We start from the raw sequence: 20,658 nt of genomic DNA, 5'->3' as shown, positions 1-20,658 counted from the left end.
CAATCTCTTTAAAAGGATTATAGTCACCAACTTTTGAGGATAATTTGTTCACCCCTGTGAATGGACCACCCGCTCCCTTTAGAAAGGTCTCATCCATCCATCTTAGTGAATATGTCACATGCTCTTCAAGGCACCCACTTTTCTAATACGAACACTCTTCTATTGTGGGCATGCCCTTTAGGTCACCAAATCCTACTTGAACGTAACAACCTTGTATCACAACTCAAAGTGAATGACATAATGAGTCCCATCACATGCATCCCATGATAATGACTTATTGGTAATGGATTTACCACATCATCACTACCAAGCATAGGACCTCCACTGTATATATACCTTTCAAGACGATGAAAAAAGAATCGACCCTTAAATAGACATAACTATGTTTTAGCCCATAGCTTCCTTCCTACCTTTACATATCTCCATCGACTTTATGCATTGCTGGGTGAATTGAGTCTTTACAACACCACTATATCCCTTGTTGATATCCTCATCAACAAGTCTTTGTACTTAAACCATGTTTTACTATCATATGTGCTTACAAAGTCTAAAATAAATTGCTTTTGAAGTTGATTGCATGTGTACGTTGATAGTGATTTTTAATGAAAAATATTAATATTTCGAACTATTTGACTAAAACTTTTAAATCGATAAAACGTATAACCTTTTAAGTACATAAATTAAATCATTCAAATATCGGAGAAGCCAAATAAGACAGGGCCTTGAAATGACATAATTAAAGCGATATTTTCAATTTAAATTTTCCAAAAAATTATTAATTCAATTTAAACTCTTTTAAATAAAAAATTTAGCATTCGCAATTTGAAATTTTATAATTTTATTTTGATTTTGTCCTTCTTAAAACATAAATGTTGGTGACATAATTTGAAGTAATTTGATGCTTTGACATTAAAAATAAAAAAATCCTCATTTTAACTAAAATACAATCAATAAATAAAGAAAATGAAAAAATTGTTCATAAACAATTTTTTAATTAGAAAAATTAACAAATTTGATAAAATTTAAGATTAAAATTTACTGAATTTTAGTTTAAATTGGTAATAGGTAAGTGCAAAAGAAAGTAATTTCTCCACTGCCTTGTTCCCTAAGAAATAGGATCGTGAATCTCACGCACCACGAAGAGAATGGTGTTTGAATTATCTCCCAAACCCAATATTCAAATTTAGTCAAACCCTAAACTCCGGCAACAATGCCGTATCATCCTTCTTCTAACATATATATAGAGAGTAAAAAAGATGAAAAACATTCTCTTCTTAAAACACTCAAAATAAAAAAAAATAAAAAAAGGAAAGATTCAAAATTCTGTTTAGTTTATTTGGAATATTTTCTCTCTAGCCAAACAGAAGGGAAAAGAAAAGAAAAAGGAAGGAGAAGAAATGTCATTGTCTCTAATAATTCCTAATTCTCCCATTTTCTCACCAAAAAAGGTTCCTTCAATATTCTGCAAATCGGACGGTTCTTCTTTCTCGTCTTCTCCTCGGACCAACGGTTCTCAACAACAGCCACCGTCGTCTCCGTTGTCTCTTTCGTTATCATCTCCTAAATCGTCTCTCCCTATTTCTTCGACACCGCAATCTCCTTCTTCTCCGTTGTCGATTTGTGTACCGAAGAAACAGCTCTTGTTCGGAACAGATGTGGCGCCGGTGAAGAGGAAAAGGCCGGGGAGGATTGAGATACCGACTTCGATGGCGGTTCAGCTTGGATTTGCAGCGGAGACGCCTAGAGGTGAGGAAGAGGTGCAAGTGGAAGAGGAAGGATATTCTGTTTATTGTAAGAGAGGGAGAAGAGGGAAAATGGAAGACCGCTATTCAGCCGCCGTTGATCTTAACGGTGATCCTAAACAGGTAACCTTTTTTTCTTCTAATTTTGTTCTTTGAATCAAAATTTACCGTATATTTTATATGTTTCTTAAGTGTATCGAAAATTCAAGGTCATAACATGTAAAAATTGTTAAGGATTTTGTGTTAGGATTGAAATAAAGTCATTTTCCCGGATCATTTTATATATTTCTTAAATGCATAGAAAATTCAAGGTCATAACATGCAAACTTTGTTAGGATCGAAAAAAAATTATAAAATTTTACGGGGTTGAAACCACAAATTTATGTTGTATTAGAAGGGTCTAAATTGAATTATCAATATTTTGAAAGGGGCCAAAATGGAATTTCTTCATTTTTAACAGGCTTTCTTTGGCGTTTACGATGGGCATGGAGATTCAAAGGCAGCTGAATTCGTGGCAAAGAATTTAGATAAGAAAGTAAAGGAGGAAGTATCAAAAACAGGTGAAGATGCCATTGATGATGCAATTAGAGATGCATATCTAATCACGGATATGGATTTTCTAAAGGAAGATGTTGGTGGTGGTACTTGCTGCGTCACGGCAATGATTCATAAAGGCGATCTTTTCGTATCAAATGCAGGCGATTGTCGTGCTGTTTTGAGTCGAAACGGTGTAGCGGAGGCTTTGACAAATGATCACCACCCTTCAAGGGAAGATGAGCGAGACAGAATTGAAGCTTTGGTAAATCTAATCATTCCTCTTTGTTCATCTTTAGCTCAAATTCAATTTTTTTTATTACATTTGTGATTAAATTTTGTTTTTTGATGTTTAATTCGCAGGGTGGTTACGTTGATTGTTGCCATGGTGTTTGGAGAATTCAAGGTTCCCTTGCTGTATCAAGAGCCATTGGTGATAAACATCTTAAACAATGGGTGATTGCTGAACCAGAGACAAAAATGTTAAAAATTAAGCCTGAGTGTGAGTTTTTGATCCTGGCATCAGACGGTCTTTGGAACAAGGTAATTATAATCTAAACCTAAATTGTTCTTATGATTTTCTTTTGACCCCCACTGATGATCCATTTTTGAGCTATTATGTGTTGTTATTATGGATAGTAGAGGATTCCCAAATCCCATATTTTTGGAATATTTGACCGAGATTGTTTATATAACCTTCTTTTGAACCCCATTAATGATCCATTTTTGAGCTATATGTGTTGTTATTATGGATAGTAGAGGATATGCCCAAATCCCATGTTTTTGGAATAATCTAATATATTAAATTGAAATTATTCATATAACCTTCTTTTGAACCCCATTGATGGTCTATTTTCAAGTTACCATGTGTTGTTATTAGGATAGTAGGGGATTCCCGAATCCCCTAAAATCATGAATTAAATAGGAAATTATATTTCTGATTTTAAGGGGAAAAAATTAAGGAAAATCTCACTAATTTAGGTCAATTAGTGATTCTTGTTTCCAGATCTTTTACAGATAACCATTTCTTTCTATTTTTTTCATTGTAATGTTGGATTGAACTTTGTTTTTTGGTTTGCCTCTTCAGGTTACTAATCAAGAAGCAGTCGATTTAGTTCGGCCTTTTTGCGTAGGTCTCGATAAGCCTAAACCATTTTCCGCTTGCAAGAAGCTTGCCGAATTATCATCATGGAGAGGTTCATTTGACGACATCAGCGTGATGGTAGTTCAGCTACAACATTTTCTCTTCTGACTCGTCTAAATTCAATAGCAACGGAATCGAAATTCCACTGTTATCGTGCTGGTAGATCTTTTAGAATATTGACACTTTCGAAAATTGCTTCATCCATTATCCTTACATAAAACAGGAACCGTTGGCAGCAATGTTGGTGGGCTTAACTAGTTTTGACGTCAACATTGCCGTGTATTTCTTGCAGATGCAGATCATTAGACACTCCCCTGGCATGGTCTAATTTTGGTTTCAGTCCCTTTATTTGTGAAAATTGATATTTAACCCTCTTTTAGTTTTAACATTATTTGATCGTCTACTTTTGTAAATCGTAATGTTAGTAGTAGTAATATCATTATTCTTCTTTTTTTCTTTGGACCTACTAATAATATTACAATACGAAAATTAAAGTGGAGGATCAAATCTCAAAATTAAGAATTAGTTGAAGGGCTAAAAGTGTAAATAAAGGTAGTGGAGCACTTGTAACAGCTATTCATGGTCTACCGTACAAGTTGACTTTTTGTTAGCTTTTTTTTTGGGTGGCCATCATTTTAGCTTTAAATTGTTCCGTAGTCAAATGGAATGTATGGGGTCACATATGGGCAGCTGGCTTTTTGTTCTTCAAGAATGAACAAATAATGATTTGTTATTCAATACTCTTTTTCTTTTAATTTAGTAAATTAATAATATGATGAGTTTTATGTGATTCATGTTGCCTTTTCTTTGTCTATTAAATATTTGTTATTAAGATTAATCGAGTTTTAGGTCAATTGGTTTGTTATCTTAATAATTTGAAAGATAATAAGTTAATGTTCGGTATGCATATCTGTCAAACTTGCCTGAATAATGGGGAAATTAATGGTCAAATTAGCTAATTAATATTTGTTGTATACCAATCTCATAGCGCAAATAATGGCGAGCTCTCTTCAAAATAATATATTTTGGGTGGGTTTTAAAAGCCGAAGGTCTTTGCTATTAGAACTTTGGGTGATATTGACTTTTGGTCAAGTAAATTCGTATTGGATTTGGGTTTTAAAACTCTCGATATAATTCGGATTATTTGATATTGATCTCAAGTTTCGAATTTTTAAATTTTAATGATTTGTGTTTGAAATTTAAATTATTTAAGTAGTTTTGGATTTAATTTTATTTTAAGCTTTAAGTTTGAAAATTCTAGTCAGCACTACAATGAGCAACCCAATTGATAACACAATTAAAGTAATCCATAATCACAATTCAAAGAAAATGATTTAAGTTCAATCTTCATACCATCTTTTTACATATAAATATCCATTGAGTTTTACCCTCTTTATAAGCAACATTTTATGATTATATCGGATTTGAATTAGTTAAATAAACTTTTCAAAATTGGATTAGAATGATCAAGTATACTAGTGTTGTACTTTAAGAGTCGGTTTACTATTGAGATTGAAAAGTACCGTGACAAAACGATTTTAAAGATTTTGATAGTATTTATTACTGTTATCTATAAGTGCTTTTGGAAATAGCTAATGATGTTGTAAAGTAAAATATTTAACAAGAGAATAAAAATATAATTTATTGAACAATATTACAATAATATTTTGAATTTTTCTATGACCATATGAATTTATATATTACTTTTAAATTCTTTTAATATTACATATTTAAACATGAAAAACAATTTATGTTTTATATACTTTTATAAAAATTTATGCAAATCGTTTTGATTTAAAAATATTTTAATTAATCCACATGATCTCTATAAGAAAATTAGTATCATGTATAAGTACGAATTAATCTATGAATACCTTAAGTTGACATCATTGTTATGATAACAATAAGAAATACGTGGATTCAAATATACTAAATCATAATATAAAATTTTAAGGGTTTTAAGTGATTTAAAATTTCTATAGGAAAAGTGGCAAAATTTTGGGTCAGGTCATTTTACCCGAATCCTCCTATAGCAATTATTTATTTCCACGTCCTTTTCACTTCATAGTGATTTTCATTTTTTACATATTTAATTAAAAGTAATGAATAAATAGATAACTTTATTTTATAAAACATTAAATAATTTAAATATTATAAAAATATTAACTTTATTACTTTTTATAAAAATAGAAAAAAATAAATTAGTAATTATTTAATTTAATAAAAGTTTATTAATTAAAGAATTTTACTTTAATAAAAACTTTTTCGAAACAATATTAGAGGTAATAAATTTGGTAACACGATTTAAATCCGTGCCAAACAGGCTTTTGACAATAATTTTAAATACAACTTCATTTAAGTCAAGACTCCACTTGTTCAATTATAGATTTTTGTCATACTTTTCGATTTTTATCAGTTTCGAGTAATTTTCAACTCAATCGGTTTAACTCCGTTTGTTTGGGTCAACATAACAATCGGTTCTCAATCCAATTAGTCAGGGCGACCAATCTAGTCATGTTAAAAAAACACATCACATCATCGAATCTTTGGTGGGATCCAATTTCATATATTAAAATTGATTTAGTTGTCAAATTCAAGCACCAAAATAAACAAAAAAAAAAGTGCATGTAACAAAATAGATCTAATTACCAAATTTAAGATAAAAAATATATTATCCCTAAATATTGGGTGTAATATAATTTTATTAATAATTTTTATTTTAACTAAGAAAATAAGATTAGTATATAATATAGTTTTATCGAGTCCCTTATATTTGATCTCTCTATTTTTCCTCATTTCTTCAACAAAATTCAATCTCCAAGATTTTTCAACTGTTCTATTTTGAAATCTCTGGTTCAGATCTCTTAGTATAGTTTCTTTATATTTTCTTTTTCCTCTTTTTCTTTCTCAGTGGCAAGTTTTCAAAAAGATTCAATCTCAGCCGTAAGATCTGCTCTTGATTCGTCAACCTTCATCTCTCGATCCGAGCCACCATGGCGGCCGCTAACGCTCCAATCGCCATGAAAGAGGTCTTAACTGTAAGTCTTCTCGTTTCACTCACTCTTCGTTTCGATTCGATGGATTCTTTTTTCAGCAAATTAATCTGAATTATATAGCGAATATTAGGTTTTTATTCATTAAGCTTGATCGAATACTTCCTTGAATCTCGTTAGGTTGAATATTTGTAGAATCTGCTTAGATCTGCACGGAACTTTGTGTTTTATGTATTTGAAAGATAGTGAGAATTTCGAGTGATCTGAAAAGATGCCATTTTTTTTTTTGCAGTTGCCAAGCATTGGCATTAGTCCTCAATTCATCACGTTCACGAATGTAACTATGGAATCTGAGAAGTATATTTGTGTGAGGGAAACGGCACCACAAAACAGTGTTGTCATCATAGACATGAACATGCCGATGCAGCCGCTGAGACGGCCTATTACGGCGGACTCTGCTCTTATGAATCCAAATTCTAGAATCCTCGCCTTGAAAGGTTGATTTTTGTTACTATCAGCAGTTAGTTACTATTATTGGATCACGTGAATGTTATCTTTTAATAGATTGTGTTATGGATTCGAAGGATGCAAATCTGATATGTGCATTCTCTTTGGTCTTGTTGGACTTTTTCCTTATGTTGTTCGTTTGGTCTTTGGCTGATTGAGAATCTAGTTATGTAAGAGAGTTTTTTTAATGGAAACTTGTTTGAAATTTCACTTAATACTTGTGGTTGTTGGTTTGCTACTTTCTTTTTGCTTTCTGATATGAACAAATGAATGTCCTGCCAGTTAACTGTAAGGATCCTGCTTACAGATTCATAGGGTTTGTGAACTATAGTGTTTCTTAGTTGTTAAAACTTTTCTACTCTACTGTTTTATGGATAAGTTGCTCGGGTTTCTTCCATTGCACTACATTTTTGTTTAATTTTCCTGGATAAGCTCGTTAGCAACTTATCACTTGGTGGTGCTTAGTGCATTTAAGTTTCTTCCTACTGCAGAATTTGCTTTGATTCTGTCCAATGAGATACGGAAACTCCGCTTGAATTGCCAGTCATGAGGTGCTTGGCATGCTTGTAAAGATAGTATTTTTAATGGAGAAAAATTCAATATCTTTTATTGCTATTATTATATTTGTATCCTTTGATATTGTTATTTACCTATGCTTTATGCTCATTTGCTTTGGCATTGCTTTTATAGCTCAACTACCAGGAACGACTCAAGATCACTTGCAAATATTTAACATAGAGCTGAAAGCAAAAATCAAATCACATCAGATGCCTGAACAGGTGAAACTTATCTGCTGTTTTATTATTATTATTTCTTGCAATGCTTCCATTTTCTGTCCATAGTATATTCATTGTTTTTCAGTGATTGTTAATAGTGTACTTGATTGCTGAGCTTAGCAAACTGGCCTTGGTTCATGTTCAGGTTGTATTTTGGAAATGGATTAGCCCAAAACTGCTTGGCTTGGTCACACAGACCTCTGTGTATCATTGGTCGATTGAAGGTTAGATGTTATTCTGGTGTCTTTTCTAGTATCATAGACAGCTGTACTTTCTTCAGTTCTGAGAATTCATCTTTTTTGAATGTTCGCTTATCTATTGTATAAAATTTCTTTGATTTTATGTTCCTCCTTGCATCTTACCCCTGGCAGGTGAATCTGAGCCGGTTAAGATGTTTGAGAGAACAGCTAATTTAGCAAACAATCAGATAATAAACTATAAATGTGACCCTTCAGAGAAGTGGTTGGTTTTGATTGGAATTGCCCCTGGTGCACCTGAGGTATGTTTGCCCTATTAGTGCTTTCTAAAGGTGATTATTTTTGCATTGAAGAGGAGGTTGTTGCTTCATTTGTATTAACGTTTTGGAATTTGAAAACTGTGACATTTGAAGTAACATATTCAAAATATTTTGCTAAGCTAAATGAGCCTAAAATGTTCTTCATGCTGCTTTGGTTGCTATGTTTCCTATGGTTGAAACCGCTGAAGTGAACTCTGTGAATTAATTTATTGATTTATCTTGTCTCTTGTGGTGTCATTTGGGCTTGCACCCCTTTTTAGTTCTCTCTTTTCCCCATTCTGTCTCTCTATTGTTGGAAATGTTGTTCCTTGCATAGTCGTTACTATGAACAAATTCTTTCTTTTGAAAACCACCTCTGCTGCCACTATAAAATTCTGATTTTACCCTACGTGTCTTGTTTCATTTAGAGGCCACAATTGGTCAAGGGGAACATGCAACTTTTCTCTGTGGATCAGCAGCGTAGCCAAGCTCTTGAAGCACATGCTGCTTCATTTGCACAATTTAAGGTAAGGGTATTTCTTATACTTTATTCACTACATGTTATAGATGCTGATCTAACAAGTAGCTTATCATATATGCTTGGTTCTGCTGAGCAGGTCCCAGGAAATGAGAATCCATCTATTCTTATTTCGTTTGCCACCAAGAGTTTTAATGCTGGCCAGATTACATCAAAGTTGCATGTAATTGAGCTGGGTGCCCAGCCAGGTCAGTTTCCTATCTCCTCATTATATATGAGGGGTTACTGAAGGTATTTTTTAAATGAATGCAAAAGAAATAAAAAGGTTTTCCATAAACTTTTCACATGATAAAAAAATTCAAAGTACAATCAGAAAGTACTTTGAGTTCTGGCAAGTTAAGTTGGTTGGGACACTACTTTGCAGTATATGTTAGGTTTTAGCTCAGAAACCTTAAATTTGTATTTATTTCAAGCTCTAATCACAACCAAGACTACTCCAACTTACTTTTAAGGGTTTTGTGTTTAATCATGAATGAACCATTCTTGAATAACTATAATATTTTGTTGTGTGTCCTTCACTCAATTATATATCCTATTTTCTAACAGAATATATATTTGCAGGTAAGTCATCGTTTTCTAAGAAACAGGCAGATCTATTCTTCCCGCCAGATTTTCAAGATGATTTTCCTGTCGCCATGCAGGTATCTTTAGATTCAGATTTGGTTTACATTATTTGCAAATTGTTTATTTTTGTGCCACTAATGAAACAATTTTCTGTTAATTGGCAGATATCCCACAAATATGCTTTGATTTATGTTATCACCAAACTTGGGCTGCTGTTTGTTTATGATCTGGAGACAGCGACTGCTGTATACAGAAATAGAATCAGTCCAGATCCAATATTTTTAACCTCCGAAGCTTCAGCAGTTGGAGGGTTTTATGCCATCAACAGGCGAGGTCAGGTGTTGCTGGCTACTGTAAATGAAGCAACAATAGTGCCATTTGTTAGTGGTCAAGTATGTTTTTGTACCTTTTCTTTTCTGTTTTCTGGTAAACTAGACATACTAGCTTGATGATTCTTTTGGGTTGTTTGCTGTTTCAGTTGAACAACTTGGAGCTTGCTGTCAATCTTGCTAAAAGAGGAAACCTCCCTGGTGCAGAGAACTTGGTAAGTGAATTGTTTTGTATATTTTCTGGTCTGTTGTTTGTGAATGTTTGCATTATCAATTTTTAGTTGCTAGATAATAATATCCAAGGGAATAATATTTTTTTAACTTGTGGGGGGGGGGGATACTTTTGTGGTAACTTCCTTCATGGATGTGGGGTTTCTTCAATCTCACTGATATGCTGAGATTGAAAACATGCTGGCTTTTGTATCTTGATTTACTTTAGTGGCCTATTTTCTGATTGTCTTCTTATTGCATGATTAGAGTTAGTGATGCTGCACCTTTGTTAACAGTAATGTTGACTCTGTGATCTTGGATTTCTCAGGTTGTCCAACGTTTTCAAGAGTTGTTTGCTCAAACTAAGTATAAAGAAGCTGCTGAGCTTGCTGCAGAGTCTCCACAAGGGATCCTTCGCACTCCTGATACGGTTGCCAAGTTTCAGGTTTCGTTTTGCTTTCTTTATCATTTAGATACTTGTTATTGTGTACTGTTCTGTTGATTTTATCTAAAGCAGAATCCATTACTTGATTTCTGCAGAGTGTTCCTGTGCAAGCTGGGCAGACTGCACCACTGTTGCAGTACTTTAGTATCCTTCTAACATGGGGGAAGCTCAATGCATTTGAGTCATTGGAACTATCTCGGCTTGTGGTAAACCAAAACAAGAAGAACCTTCTGGAGAATTGGTTGGCTGAAGATAAATTGGAATGCAGTGAAGAATTGGGTGACCTTGTGAAGGTTTGATTTTTTACCCACTGGAATAGTAGTCTATCAGTAATTTATTCAGTTTTATCTGAATTTAAACTTCAAGAAAATTGGAAATGATTTGACACTTTTTTTGCCTTATTCTAATTACAGCTTTGTTTTTGTTGTAGACTGTGGATAATGATCTTGCACTGAAAATATATATTAAAGCAAGGGCAACTCCAAAAGTTGTTGCTGCTTTTGCTGAACGTAGGGAGTTTGACAAGATCTTGATTTACTCAAAGCAGGTGATTACTACAATATTTTTTGGCATTTTCTGGAGTGATGATATCTGATCTCCTTTTTCACAGCATAATTTTTTTTGTGGGTGGGGTGGGGTCAAGTATTTCTCCTGCTTGTTCTTTATATTTCAGTTATTGTATGCGTCAAATATTCATGACTGAATTGTTTTCCTCAGGTTGGGTACACTCCTGACTACTTGTTCCTTTTGCAAACAATTCTCCGTACAGATCCACAGGTTCGTTTCTGTTTTCTCTACTTTTTATTGTTTGAGGTGTTGAAGCATGTCAAATCATATGAGCAATTGATATGTGCTAAATCTCCTTATCAAAGTCTATTAAGTCAACTTTTATGATTGTTCTGTTTTCTGAGTAGAAAAACATTTTTATTGTTTGCCTACCGAAAGATGTTAGTATTATGGACCTTTTGACTGGATTGAATGTGTGTAATTTTCATTTACTAAAAATCTTTTTGGCGGTGGATGAGTTATCACTTGTTTTACTTGCAGGGAGCTGTTAATTTTGCATTGATGATGTCTCAAATGGAGGGAGGCTGTCCAGTTGATTACAACACCATTACTGATCTTTTCCTTCAGGTCTGTTGCTTATAGAATTGTTTGTGAAAATTAAAATCTTTTCCTGAGTAACACATGATATTTGTTTTCTTTGGATTTCTTTCTTTATTTTCAGAGGAACTTGATAAGGGAAGCTACTGCATTTCTATTGGATGTTTTGAAACCAAATCTACCAGAGCATGCTTTTCTCCAAACAAAGGTTATTTCTTTGAATGCTGCTTGTTAAGCTAGTCTAATTTTGTTTTATATTTTCCTTCTTTCTTGAAATAATGTACTTAGTTTAATAACAATCTTTTCTCTACAGGTCTTGGAAATCAATCTAGTAACTTTTCCAAATGTTGCTGATGCCATTTTAGCAAATGGAATGTTCAGTCACTATGATCGTCCCCGAATTGCTCAGCTTTGTGAGAAAGCTGGTCTGTATGTTCGAGCTCTGCAGGTATCTTGTTAAAACTAGTACTTGTTGCATTATGTCTGATTTTCTACACTGCTTTAACAGTATATTGATGTCATTGATTAAATGTAATGCCTTTTCTGCAGCATTACTCTGAGTTGCCAGATATTAAACGTGTCATTGTGAATACACATGCTATTGAGCCACAGGTACAATGATGTCCACTATCTTTATCTCTTGATAAACTTAGAGACTATAGAAGCTTGTGACATGTTTTTAACCAGACTTCTGTTTACAGTCACTTGTTGAGTTTTTTGGTACTCTTTCACGTGAATGGGCTTTGGAGTGCATGAAGGACCTCCTACTGGTTAATCTTAGAGGCAACCTTCAAATAATTGTGCAGGTAAGGGATGTTGTCTGATTGTACTCTAATTCTTTTAGAGATTGCCAAAGGCTAAGTTCTGTGTCTGTGCAGGTTGCGAAAGAGTATTGTGAACAGTTGGGTGTTGATTCTTGCATAAAAATTTTTGAGCAGTTTAAGTCGTATGAAGGATTGTACTTTTTCCTGGGCTCATATTTGAGCTCAAGGTAAGTTATTTAGCAAATTTGGTTTCCTTCGCTTGATTGCTTAGAGCATAGTCATTTCTAAGCTTACTAAGATGTTTATTTCCGATTATGGGACAGTGAGGACCCTGATATACACTTTAAGTACATTGAGGCAGCTGCTAAAACTGGACAAATAAAGGAGGTTGAGCGCGTGACCAGGGAATCGAACTTTTATGATGCCGAAAAGACAAAGAACTTCTTGATGGAGGCCAAACTTCCGGATGCTAGGCCATTGATTAATGTTTGTGATCGATTTGGGTTTGTTCCGGATCTCACTCACTACCTCTACACAAATAATATGCTCCGTTACATTGAAGGTTATGTTCAGAAGGTTTGTGATATTTCTACCTATTTATCTATTTACTGGCATACTATATGACTTCAATTTGAGCTCAAGTAATTGAGAACTTGTTTGCTTCTTTTGATAGGTGAACCCAGGGAATGCTCCTTTGGTAGTGGGCCAGTTGCTAGATGATGAATGTCCTGAAGACTTTATAAAGGGTCTCATTCTCTCTGTCCGTTCTTTGCTTCCTGTTGAGCCTCTTGTGGAGGAATGTGAGAAGAGGTGAATTTTTTTCTGCATTTCTTGTCCTTGTTGCCACCTGTATTACTCTGTGATTCTAATTTTTCGGCATGTGATTTCCAGAAATCGACTTCGTTTACTAACACAGTTCTTGGAGCATCTTGTGAGTGAGGGAAGCCAAGATGTGCATGTCCACAATGCTCTGGGTAAAATAATCATTGACAGCAATAACAATCCAGAGCACTTCCTCACTACCAACCCTTACTATGATTCTCGGGTTGTTGGTAAGTACTGTGAGAAGCGTGATCCCACCCTGGCTGTTGTAGCATACCGAAGAGGACAATGTGACGATGAACTTATAAACGTCACAAATAAGAACTCCTTGTTTAAATTGCAGGCTAGGTATGTAATTATTTAGTTTATTTCTGATAGGTTGATAATGCATCCTATGTTTTTAAAGTGGCTTAATTGTCCATCACCCTTTGATCACAGGTATGTTGTTGAAAGGATGGATGGTGATCTTTGGGAGAAGGTTCTAAATCCCGAAAATGAATATAGAAGGCAGCTGATAGATCAGGTTGTATCGACTGCTTTGCCAGAGAGCAAGAGTCCCGAACAAGTCTCTGCAGCTGTTAAAGCTTTTATGACAGCTGACCTGCCCCATGAACTTATTGAGCTTCTTGAGAAGATTGTACTCCAAAACTCTGCATTCAGTGGGAACTTCAATCTACAGAATCTTCTTATTTTGACGGCTATTAAGGCAGATCCATCTAGGGTTATGGATTATATCAATAGGTTGGATAATTTTGACGGACCTGCTGTTGGAGAAGTGGCCGTTGAAGCCCAACTGTATGAAGAAGCTTTTGCGATCTTCAAAAAGTTCAACTTAAACGTGCAGGCCGTCAATGTTTTATTGGACAATATTAGAAGCATTGATCGGGCTGTGGAATTCGCATTCCGAGTTGAAGAAGATGCTGTTTGGAGTCAGGTTGCAAAGGCACAACTGAGGGAGGGGCTGGTGAGCGATGCCATTGAATCTTTTATTCGCGCCGATGATGCTACCCAGTTCCTTGATGTTATCCGAGCTTCCGAGGATGCTGATGTCTACCCTGATTTGGTGAGGTATCTTCTGATGGTTAGGCAGAAGGTCAAAGAGCCCAAGGTGGATGGTGAACTTATTTATGCCTATGCAAAGATTGATAGACTCGGCGAAATTGAAGAATTCATTCTCATACCAAATGTTGCTAATCTTCAAAATGTTGGTGACCGCTTGTTCGATGAAGCCCTATACGAAGCTGCAAAAATAATATTTGCGTTTATATCTAACTGGGCCAAATTGGCTGTTACACTGGTAAGACTTAAACAATTCCAAGGTGCTGTTGATGCAGCACGAAAAGCAAACAGTGCAAAGACATGGAAGGAGGTTTGCTTTGCTTGTGTTGATGCAGAAGAATTCCGATTGGCACAGATATGTGGTCTTAACATCATCATACAGGTGAGTTTACTTTCATATGAATCACAAATTTTTGGAACAAGAAAGTATGTAATACGTGTGTATGACTGTCCACGATGATTTTGACCGTTGTGTTTGTTGACTTTTTAGGTGGACGACTTGGAAGAAGTTAGCGAATACTATCAGAACAGAGGATGCTTCAATGAGTTGATCTCTCTTATGGAGAGTGGTTTAGGACTGGAACGTGCACATATGGGGATCTTTACTGAACTGGGAGTTTTGTATGCCAGATACCGACCCGAGAAGCTTATGGAGCACATTAAATTGTTCTCTACTCGTCTCAACATTCCCAAGCTGATAAGAGCTTGTGATGAACAGCAGCACTGGAAGGAACTTACCTATTTATACATTCAATACGACGAGTTTGACAATGCTGCAACTACCGTGATGAACCACTCTCCCGAATCATGGGATCATATGCAGTTCAAAGACATTATAGTCAAAGTTGCTAGTGTTGAGCTATATTACAAGGCTGTCCACTTCTACTTGCAAGAGCACCCTGATCTCATAAATGATATGTTGAACGTGCTTGCACTTCGTGTGGACCACACTCGTGTTGTTGATATCATGAGAAAGGTTTGAATTTGGATGAAAATGATCTAATTTTGATATAAGACTATTGACTTGCTTAAGCATTTTTTTAATGCATTTTGGGTTGGTTATTTCAGGCAGGTCATCTGCGACTTGTGAAGCCTTACATGGTTGCTGTTCAGAGCAACAACGTGTCAGCAGTAAATGAGGCATTGAATGAGATTTATGTAGAGGAAGAAGATTACGATAGATTGAGAGAATCTATCGACTTGCATGATAACTTTGATCAGATTGGTCTTGCACAAAAGGTGAAGTATTGTTAGTTGTGTTTTTGTTTGCTGTTAGGTCGGTTTCTGATTTGTTTCCAAATTGCTTGAGCAGATTGAGAAACATGAGCTGCTGGAGATGAGGCGAGTTGCTGCATACATTTACAAGAAGGCTGGCAGATGGAAGCAGTCCATTGCATTGTCAAAGAAAGACAACCATTACAAAGATGCAATGGAAACAGCGTCACAGTCTGGTGAACGTGAACTTGCCGAGGAGTTACTTGTTTACTTTATTGAACAGGTACCCAAACTCATCCCTAAGTATTGTGTTAGACATTCTTGTTCAACCGGTAGACCTATTATGTTAGTTTGGTCTGTTCTGCTTGTTAACCGTGCCGGATTACATGGAAAATGAAGTTTATCTTCTTCTATCGTCACGGTATTGTTGCTTCTTGTTTGAATTGGATATAATTTCATCGTCGATGTTCATTTTACAGGGCAAGAAGGAATGCTTTGCATCATGCCTCTTTGTTTGTTATGACTTACTTCGAGCAGATGTTGTTCTCGAGCTAGCCTGGATTCACAATATGATCGACTTCGCATTCCCGTATCTGTTGCAGGTGATTGCTTTGATTCACACTTCTCATTTTATGCCCATTTGGTTTCAATTGTTTCTTATTTTGGACACATTGTGTTGGAACCTTATTTGAGTCCTGTATTTCTCCAGTTTATCCGCGAATATACCGGCAAAGTCGATGAACTTATCAAGGATAAAATCGAGGCTCAAAAGGAAGTAAAAGCCAAAGAGCAAGAAGAGAAGGAAGTGATTGCACAACAGGTAAAATTATACCAAGAAAAATTGAAGCGACAACTTTACCAGTTTACCCTTCCTTGGATTATAATAAATGGCCTTTGTTCATTGCAGAACATGTATGCTCAGTTGCTACCTCTAGCCTTACCTGCACCACCAATGCCTGGAATGGGAGGAGGTTTTGCTCCACCACCACCACCCATGGGAGGAATGGGAATGCCACCTTTTGGTATGCCACCAATGGGCAGCTATTAAGCCTTAAGAGCATGGTTTGTTTTTTATTGAAGGTTCTATTTTTAGGAGAAAAAACCGTAGTTCTTATCAATTTGGAATAATGTGCTATTTTAGTGTTTTTTTTTTGGAGGGATGTGATAATGATTTTGTAGTTTGCCCTCATTATTTTTCTCCTTTTTGGTGGTAGCAAAAGAGGCATTTTTTGGCTGCTAATATACTAGAGACTAGAGAAAGGGTAGTCTAAGGGTTTCATGAATATTTGTATTTTTATTATTTCCTTTCCATTTCCGAATTGATCTGAGTATATATATGAAATGATACACTTCCATGTCATTTTTTTTCCCTTGCAAATTGCTTTGATATTAGTAAAAGTACTATTTCTATTCTAAAAAAATGCAAATTAGTCCATATATGTATTATCTACTAAAATATGTATCTATATGCTAGAAGCTTAGAATGAAGTACATGTGGCATATCTATTAGTTTTAACAGTAAAATAGATGAAATTATTTTTAATAGAAATGATTAATTTGTTCTTTAATTTAATTAATTCACTTATTTTTAAATGTAATCTGTTTTTAATACAACGGTTTCCTTAGTACTTCTATGGCTCGGTCTGTGTTGAATCGAATTTGAATTGAGTTAGGTTTGGATGATTTCAACAACATACATAGTTGTCTAAAATCAACTAAATTTAAAATATATATTTGAAATTTATTTATATTTGTAAATATCAAATTCAAATATACTTAGATTTGATCCTATTTAATTTTCTAATATATACTAAACAGTTATATTTTTATTAATGATTTAAATATATGTTTAATAGATAGATATCATGGTATTATATACATTATGCTACCATATTATAAAATAATAAAACGGAAGTTATTATTTCAAATGAATTTAAGTTTTAAATTTTTAAGTTTATTATTTTTACCACTGTTTAGCAGCTGAGGGGGCGGCTTCCGTGCATTAAATTGCTGGACGAAACACTTTGCGGCTAAGTCCATTTTGGAGACGTCCATTGGGGGGAGAAGTAGACCTGTCAACTAAACAGTAGAGTTTTTAGACTTCTAAATAAGGACATGATTTATAAATATTCTATGGGTGTATAATAAATTATTAAAAATAAATAATTTAGAAATAGAGGTCTATTTTTCAATATTGTTTGTAGATTAAAAAATACTCCGCCACTTAAAATTAAGCAAAAATGTAATTAGATTGTTTGATAAATAATAATTTTAAAGATAAAATGTTTATAGGATGCTAAGAGAATAAAAATAATTGAGAAAATTCCATAAGTGATGAGTATTGAGTAGTTCTTTATTTACTTGTTGTTTTCAACCCTTTTCATTGAAGTATTCTGTCTTTTTTTTTTTTAGTTTGGATTATCAAAATGCTTAAATTAAATCACTGAAAATATTGATTTTTAGCTAATTTAGTTTTTTTTCAATGGTTTATTAAACAAGGCTTGAGTGTCCTAGATTGGTTTTGGATTGGATCATTTTGTCATTGAGTTAGTTTTTGATTTGAGTCATTTGGATTTCTCAATCAAGGTTGAATTCGATTCGGTAATTATTGAGACGAACTTGAGCTTGAACTGCTTGAGCTATCAGTTGAAGTGAATTTTAGCACTATAATACTCTATTTGAATGACCGCCAAACTTAATTGAGCTTTTCATTTAAATATATGTTTTTATATTATCAAAATATAATTTTTACCCTTATTGTAAAGAGCTTAAGTATGAACGAGCTTAAGTTTGGATATGAATTAGCTTAATTGAGCTTAAGTACAAAAATAAATAGATAATTTTTGATTGAGCTCGAGCTCAAAAATTGATGTTCGATTGAGTTCAAGCCAAATATTAAGCACTGAATTAGAATCGAGCTCAACCTTGCTAGTATTTTGGTACTATGCTCGATTACAACTCCGGTCATCTTCTAATTGGGTTATCTAGGTTTGATTCATTTTCATGTTTGGGTTGGTAAATTCGATTGTTGACATTTTATGATCAAGTTGGATTGGGTCAAATTTATACATGAATTAATTAAGTACAATTTCTATCTAAGTTTGAATGAGAATGAATTTAAGTGAAAAGAAGAAGAAATCAATGGCACCACCCCATCCAAATATCAAGAGGTAACCCTGTCAATGAGGTGGGCTAAATTAGTTTTGAGTCAAGTCATTATGAACCGAATCATTTTAGATTTGGGTCAATTCTGAGATCTAAGTACTTAGATTTCCTATTCAAAAATTTCAATTTCAAACAATTTCTACTCATTTTGAGTTTGAATCTTTTTTTTTATTTAAGTCAAATCTAATTATGAAACTAGATTGCATTTAGATTCGAGTGACTCAATGTTGAGTTTGCACAACTAATTTTAGGTAAAACAAGAAAGGAGAAAAAGAAATCATTGGCACCACACAAACCCAAATGTCATGAGATTTCATATCAATCTAATGAGTTTACAATTTGAATGGTGAATGAAGAGGTCCCTACATTGTGGCTAAATTGGTGATGGTAATTTAAGCCCACTTTGTTTGCTTATATGCACTCTATGATTGGATAGAGAATCAAGTGAGAGAGGACAAACAAAGCCACCAAAATTATTTTTTTTTTTCCTCCTTGAAAAATAATAAAACTTTGATAAATAATGTAGGAGGAGAAAAAAAGATCTTAGGAAAATACAAAAAATAAGGGTTTTTTTTTCATTAAAAAGAAAATTTTATAATAAAATTTCCGACCCGACCTTATCTAGAGACACTTCAATTACGTTTGAAATAAGAATTAATAATTCAAAAATCTAACAAATTTATCTCACAATATTAGCTAAAAATACTACATTATAGACTACAAATAATGCATAGACATAAATATTGGCCAATCTAAGAAAGCTGAAGAGAGGCATTTCACTTCAATGTGGGTTCAATGACATCTTTTTCATTCTTTTGAAAAAAAAAGAAAAGATAAAATAGTTCATAGATAAGCATCAACTAAAAGAAAGAAAGTAAAACATGATAGGATTTGGGATTCTCAAATTTGATTTAATTATAAAAAAGATAATAATTCAAATATGTTTACGATAAACTCAAAATGGTTCGTACAAGTGATAGAATTTGATATGATTTAAATTTAGAAAGATTTGATTTGACAAAACTTAAAATGATTTGAACCCGAAATTAATGTGGAGTGAAATAATTGAATACATGTCAATGAATTCATGGTTGAAAAGCAGCTCAGAACAATAATTTTTTTGTATAATGACTTATTTAGTCCTCCAATTTTATAAAAAGAGTCATTTTAGCCTATAATTTAAATTTTCACATTTTTTAGTCTTTAAACTTGCGCTTTTTGTCAAATCACCTCAAATTGGATGAAAAAGTTAATGTATTTTTAACTTTGCTGGCATGGCATACACATGGATTGCCATATAGGTGACATGTCAGCATTTAATTAATTTTTTTAAAATTATTAAAAGGTATAAAAAATATAAAATATTTTTAATTTTTTAATATTTAAAAAGATTAATTAAATGTTGACATATTATCCACATGATAATCCCCGTGTATGCCACATCAGCAAAGTTAACAAACATTAATTTTTTCATCCATTTTTGAGTGATTTGACAAAAAATGTAAGTTCAAAGACTAAAAAAGTCAAAATTAAATGAGGGGTTAAAATGATTTTTTCATAAAATTGAAGGGCTAAAAAAAATCACTCTCAATTTTTTTCCACATGTATTTTCCGCATAATTCTCTTTGTTGTCCATATATATATATATATATATGTATATATATATATATTGACACTCATCGTATTGAATGCCTTTGCCAAAGCTGTAATACTCCATCAATACTTAAAAAAAAGTAAACTCCAAACCTTGGTTGGATGAGTGGAAAAACATTGGATGCTTTTTAAGTAAGATCTCTGGTTCTAATTTTGTAGTCTTTACATTTGGTGATTTTTTTGGTAATTTTTAAAAAAAAATTTGATCTCTGAACTTGGATTCTGTTAAGGTATGATGACATAATATTCTTTCAAGAGTTCGATGTTTCATAAGCTAGATTTCCAGCTTGTTGATAAAAAAACAGGGTAAGCAGCACTAGTAGTCACATAACTATTAGTAAAATATTTTTAGGTGACTATTTTGTAACTTTCCATAGTTGGATAACTAAAAGAAATTTATTAATAATTAAGTGACACCGATATAGTTTATCCTACTCCCCAAAAAAAGCAAAACATATTTACATATTTAACTATTCGACCCAGACTTTACTCTTAATTTAATGTGAACTAAAAAAAGAGAAAGAAAAAGGTTAAATCCAAATTGATATCCTTATTGAAATGACAACCGAATAATGGGTAACACATTATTTTCATTTGA

General features: G+C 33.5%; 2 protein-coding genes across 2 annotated transcripts; both read left to right on the top strand.

Moving 5' to 3' along the window:
• The first annotated feature begins 1,278 nt into the window (after positions 1-1,278).
• Positions 1,279-3,876, top strand: LOC105778122 (probable protein phosphatase 2C 25). Its single transcript, XM_012601728.2, has 4 exons — positions 1,279-1,865; positions 2,203-2,541; positions 2,640-2,819; positions 3,364-3,876. Exons 1-4 carry the CDS (start codon positions 1,398-1,400, stop codon positions 3,526-3,528), a joined length of 1,152 nt encoding a protein of 383 aa, XP_012457182.1. The 5' UTR covers positions 1,279-1,397; the 3' UTR covers positions 3,529-3,876.
• A 2,326-nt stretch (positions 3,877-6,202) lies between these two features.
• On the top strand, positions 6,203-16,602 carry LOC105776504 (clathrin heavy chain 1). The gene is made up of 30 exons (XM_012599183.2): positions 6,203-6,458; positions 6,706-6,910; positions 7,611-7,699; positions 7,842-7,920; positions 8,068-8,195; positions 8,621-8,719; positions 8,810-8,918; positions 9,292-9,371; positions 9,459-9,686; positions 9,773-9,838; positions 10,162-10,278; positions 10,374-10,571; positions 10,709-10,825; positions 10,996-11,055; positions 11,326-11,412; positions 11,507-11,590; positions 11,696-11,830; positions 11,932-11,994; positions 12,084-12,188; positions 12,261-12,373; positions 12,470-12,722; positions 12,820-12,956; positions 13,038-13,316; positions 13,407-14,409; positions 14,518-15,003; positions 15,096-15,266; positions 15,340-15,525; positions 15,722-15,844; positions 15,952-16,062; positions 16,150-16,602. Exons 1-30 carry the CDS (start codon positions 6,414-6,416, stop codon positions 16,288-16,290), a joined length of 5,097 nt encoding a protein of 1,698 aa, XP_012454637.1. The 5' UTR covers positions 6,203-6,413; the 3' UTR covers positions 16,291-16,602.
• Positions 16,603-20,658: the final 4,056 nt, after the last annotated feature.

This window comes from Gossypium raimondii, chromosome 10, assembly GCF_025698545.1.
Source record: "Gossypium raimondii isolate GPD5lz chromosome 10, ASM2569854v1, whole genome shotgun sequence".
In the NCBI taxonomy this organism is placed as follows: domain Eukaryota; kingdom Viridiplantae; phylum Streptophyta; class Magnoliopsida; order Malvales; family Malvaceae; genus Gossypium; species Gossypium raimondii.
Note: the sequence above shows the minus strand (reverse complement) of the source record. Positions and strands in the feature narration are given on the sequence as shown.

Bases quoted from the DNA above. Each gene is read 5' to 3' on its own strand.
- LOC105778122 (XM_012601728.2), top strand. From the start codon at position 1,398: ATGTCATTGTCTCTAATAATTCCTAATTCTCCCATTTTCTCACCAAAA. The intron at 2,542-2,639 runs GTAAATCTAATC...TTTAATTCGCAG, and splicing joins GAGACAGAATTGAAGCTTTG to GGTGGTTACGTTGATTGTTG. The intron at 2,820-3,363 runs GTAATTATAATC...TTGCCTCTTCAG, and splicing joins CAGACGGTCTTTGGAACAAG to GTTACTAATCAAGAAGCAGT.
- LOC105776504 (XM_012599183.2), top strand. From the start codon at position 6,414: ATGGCGGCCGCTAACGCTCCAATCGCCATGAAAGAGGTCTTAACT. The intron at 11,413-11,506 runs GTCTGTTGCTTA...CTTTATTTTCAG, and splicing joins TTACTGATCTTTTCCTTCAG to AGGAACTTGATAAGGGAAGC. The intron at 12,957-13,037 runs GTGAATTTTTTT...TGTGATTTCCAG, and splicing joins GTGGAGGAATGTGAGAAGAG to AAATCGACTTCGTTTACTAA.